The sequence below is a fragment of the Orycteropus afer genome, unplaced genomic scaffold (assembly GCF_000298275.1).
Source record: "Orycteropus afer afer isolate SDZICR_OR568_19922 unplaced genomic scaffold, OryAfe1.0 scaffold00474, whole genome shotgun sequence".
Lineage (NCBI taxonomy): Eukaryota > Metazoa > Chordata > Mammalia > Tubulidentata > Orycteropodidae > Orycteropus > Orycteropus afer.
Window position 1 is genome coordinate 2059336 of NW_006922061.1, and position 3463 is coordinate 2062798.

Below are 3463 nucleotides of genomic sequence, written 5' to 3' on the forward strand. Positions count from 1 at the left end.
GCCTGATAAAATATAGCTCTTATTTGGACCCATGTGATCACTACTGTTCCTGATCTGTTCAGTTATTCACATTATCTGTTCAACTTCTGTGAAGATATGAGTTATAACATTTTGTATAATTTTGTCCCATGTAACATCTGGTCAGTGCAGTGAATATAAAACTTAAAACTTACTGGTTTATTCATTATGGGATGAATCAAACTATTTTTTTTTCTTTTGCAGTAAGTAATGTGAATTCATTTGAAATATGCTATTTGTTATGAAATACATGCATGTAGATAACCAACAACTTAAAGAATACATGTTTATTTCTCAAGATCCCATTATGCTTCAGAATTAAGAGAAGAGCTGCAAAAGAATAATCAAGGAAAAGCAAGTGGGACTTGTAAAATATGGTTGGGATCCAATTTTATTTTTGTCCACCTCCATGAACGGTTTTATGATTATGTCCTTTGCAAACAATTAGCTTGAACATTTGTTGATGATCTGTTTTCATGACTTGATATGGAAAGGACAAATGAGACCACTGTGACAAAATTCATTCTCAAGGGCTTCTCAGATATTCTTGAACTAAGACTCCTTAGCGCTGCATTTATACTTTTCATCTATCTCTTTGCTCTGTTGGGAAACCTCTCCATCATTGCAGCTGTGACCAGAGACAGTCGCCTCCACACTCCCATGTACTTCTTCCTAAAGAATCTGTCTTTCTTGGATATGTGCTATACCTCAGTCATCATCCCCAAGGCACTGATCAACTCACTCGTGGGCTCAGGAGTCATTTCCTTTTGGGAATGTGTAGCTCAGCTCTTCTTGTTTGTAATGTTGTGTGCATCTGAGTGCTTTTTGCTCACATCCATGGCATATGACCGCTGTCTGACCATCCACAGGCCCCTTCTCTATGGGGTCATTATGAGTAGAAAGTTGTGCACAGAGCTTGTTATTGTAGCCTGGTTGAATGGAGCTCTCTATGCCATCTTTCACACAATCAACACCTTTTCTCTCCAGTTCTGTGGGCCCAACGTCATTGATCACTTCTTCTGTGACATCTCCCCTATCATGAGACTCTCTTGCAGTGATTATCACACCAATGAAGAAATTGGATTTGTAGTGGGTGGGTGCATGATTCTTGGTGCCTTTTTCCTCACCATAATTTCCTATGTTCTCATCATTTCCACCATAGTTCAGATCCACTCTGCTGATGGCCGTTGGAAGGCTTTCTCCACCTGCTCATCTCACCTGGCCACTATCATCCTGTTTTATTTCAGTGGGAGCTTAGCTTACCTGAGTCCTGCTTCCCATTACTCTCCCACGCAAGGGCGGCTAGTGTCTGTGTTTTACTCCATTATCACACCCAGCCTCAACCCTGTTGTCTACTGTCTGAGGAATATGGATATGCAGGCGGCCTTGAAAAAAATATTTGTTCCATCCAAATAAGCATATTTTCTCTTACTGACCATATTGCCCTGATTATTGCCCTCCATTGTCTTTGTACTTGCTTATATAAATTACTCTCTTGCAGGCATGGAACCCAGATTTTGCATCTCATAAAGCAACGAAGAAAATAATGAATATATATCATGGTGTTTATTTTGTTAATTATTGATATTACAAAGGAAAGGAAAAAAAATGTATCATATGCTGTTATTAGCTTGTCGTTAAATAAGTCTATTTTAAGATTCCAAAAGCCCAAAGGATATAATCTTAGAATTAGCAACAACAATAACACTCTTATCAGAGAAGGGACATTAATGATATAAGCAATATAACCATGTATGATAAACACATCTATTGAGATACATAAAAATTTATTTCTGTAATTTTTTATTTTTATAGAAAATTTCTAGTTTCATAGTTTCTGCCCAATGTGCAGTTTGATCTCCTATCTAAAATCTGAATTTGAAACAATACTTAGTGCTATTTTGGTCAATTTTAATTCTTTTTCAACCTCAAAAGATCCTCAAAAGAAAACAGCCATTGTCCATTTAGGCTATTGCCCACTACCTTCCAGCATGCTGTAGGGAGAATGCTCTCTCTACGTGTCTTATTTGCAAATGGTGGCGTAAATAGGGCTGAACAGTGCTTACCATTTGGTGGCTAATTCCAGGGAGAATCAAGTTTAGGGCTCTCCTTACTAGATATGAAGTGATTGGGAATAATTTTACAATGATGTCTTTGCCTTCTAAAGAAGTAATTAATGTCCACACTCAGCAGGCTTATTTGTGTTGCTTAACCACTGAACATATGCTTGTTCATGTGCATAACATGTCAAGTTAATGGAATGGATTTCTGGGAAGCTGTTCAACATGCAGCCATGGATATGGGAGAACCATAGTATCTTTAAATGTTCTAGAAGCAAATGAATGTTACCAGTGTTTGCAATGACATTTTTTTTTTCTTATTGATGTAGTAGGTGAATATTTATCTCATTAATTATTTAAATTTACCATAATTTATTGATCTTATCCATACATGTGTCATGAGACTTTCAATTGTAAAAATCAGGTCTGCATTTGTTTATTAGCATTTTTGTGATGTAGCACAAACACATATCTTTGGTGAATAAAAGGCAATATAGAAGGATTGGGTACAATGACTGCTTACATTGCTTAAAATACCAACATTCTCTAGTCCTGCTCTTATGCTAAAGATTGTAGTGGCACTATGATTAAGCCTTCTGTTGCAAAGTGAAAGGTCAAATTTTGAACCCACCAGTGTTTCCATGGGAGAAAGCACCTGGCAATCTACTGCTGTAAAAATTACATACCATAAAACCTTATGGAAATTTTGTATTTTGTCATATAGTGTTGCTATGAGTCCAAATTGATTCTATATAAACCAAAAAACAAACAAACAAACAAACAAACAAACTCACTGCCATCAAGTCGATTCCAACTCATACTGACCACCATTGAGTTTTCAAAACTGTAAATCTTATGGAAGTAGATTGCCTCATCTTCCTCCCATGGAGCAGTTGGTGGTTTTGAAATGCCGACTTTCTGGTCAACAGCCAAATGCCTTACCCTCTATGTCATCAGAGTATAGCCCTTTTTAAAAAAACATATATTAGGCTTGCTTATAGTGAGAGAGATAGCAATATTAGACTATGTATGTTTTATTCCTTATTACAGAAACTTAAAAAAAAACCTGATATAATTTTCCTACAGCTTTAATTTCTCTGTCTCTCACTTAAATACGTACACACCTACATAAACACATTAACATGTAGCAAATATTTTCCCTTTGTAAAACTTGAAAAAGAAGTGTCTGGAATGTGTCCATGTGGTGCAGGGAGAGTTGGAAACAGTTAGAGGAGAGGAGAAGAGAGGTGATTGTACCCAAACAGCTTAATTTAATAGACATCATCTCCACAGAGCCTCAGCAGTGTTGATGCTCATAAAATCTAATTAAATTAAACTATTTAGGGTTATATAAATATAACATGTTAGAGATCTTGAAAATTGAG

At 36.3% G+C, this 3463-nt stretch overlaps 1 protein-coding gene across 1 annotated transcript; it reads left to right on the plus strand.

Annotated features, from left to right (window-relative positions):
• The first annotated feature begins 504 nt into the window (after positions 1-504).
• LOC103209055 (olfactory receptor 1044-like) lies at positions 505-1434 on the plus strand. The gene has a single exon (XM_007954822.1). It carries the CDS (start codon positions 505-507, stop codon positions 1432-1434), a length of 930 nt encoding a protein of 309 aa, XP_007953013.1.
• Positions 1435-3463: the final 2029 nt, after the last annotated feature.

What these genes read in the sequence shown, in the direction of transcription:
- LOC103209055 (XM_007954822.1), top strand. Translation starts at nt 505, where the DNA reads ATGGAAAGGACAAATGAGACCACTGTGACAAAATTCATTCTCAAGGGC.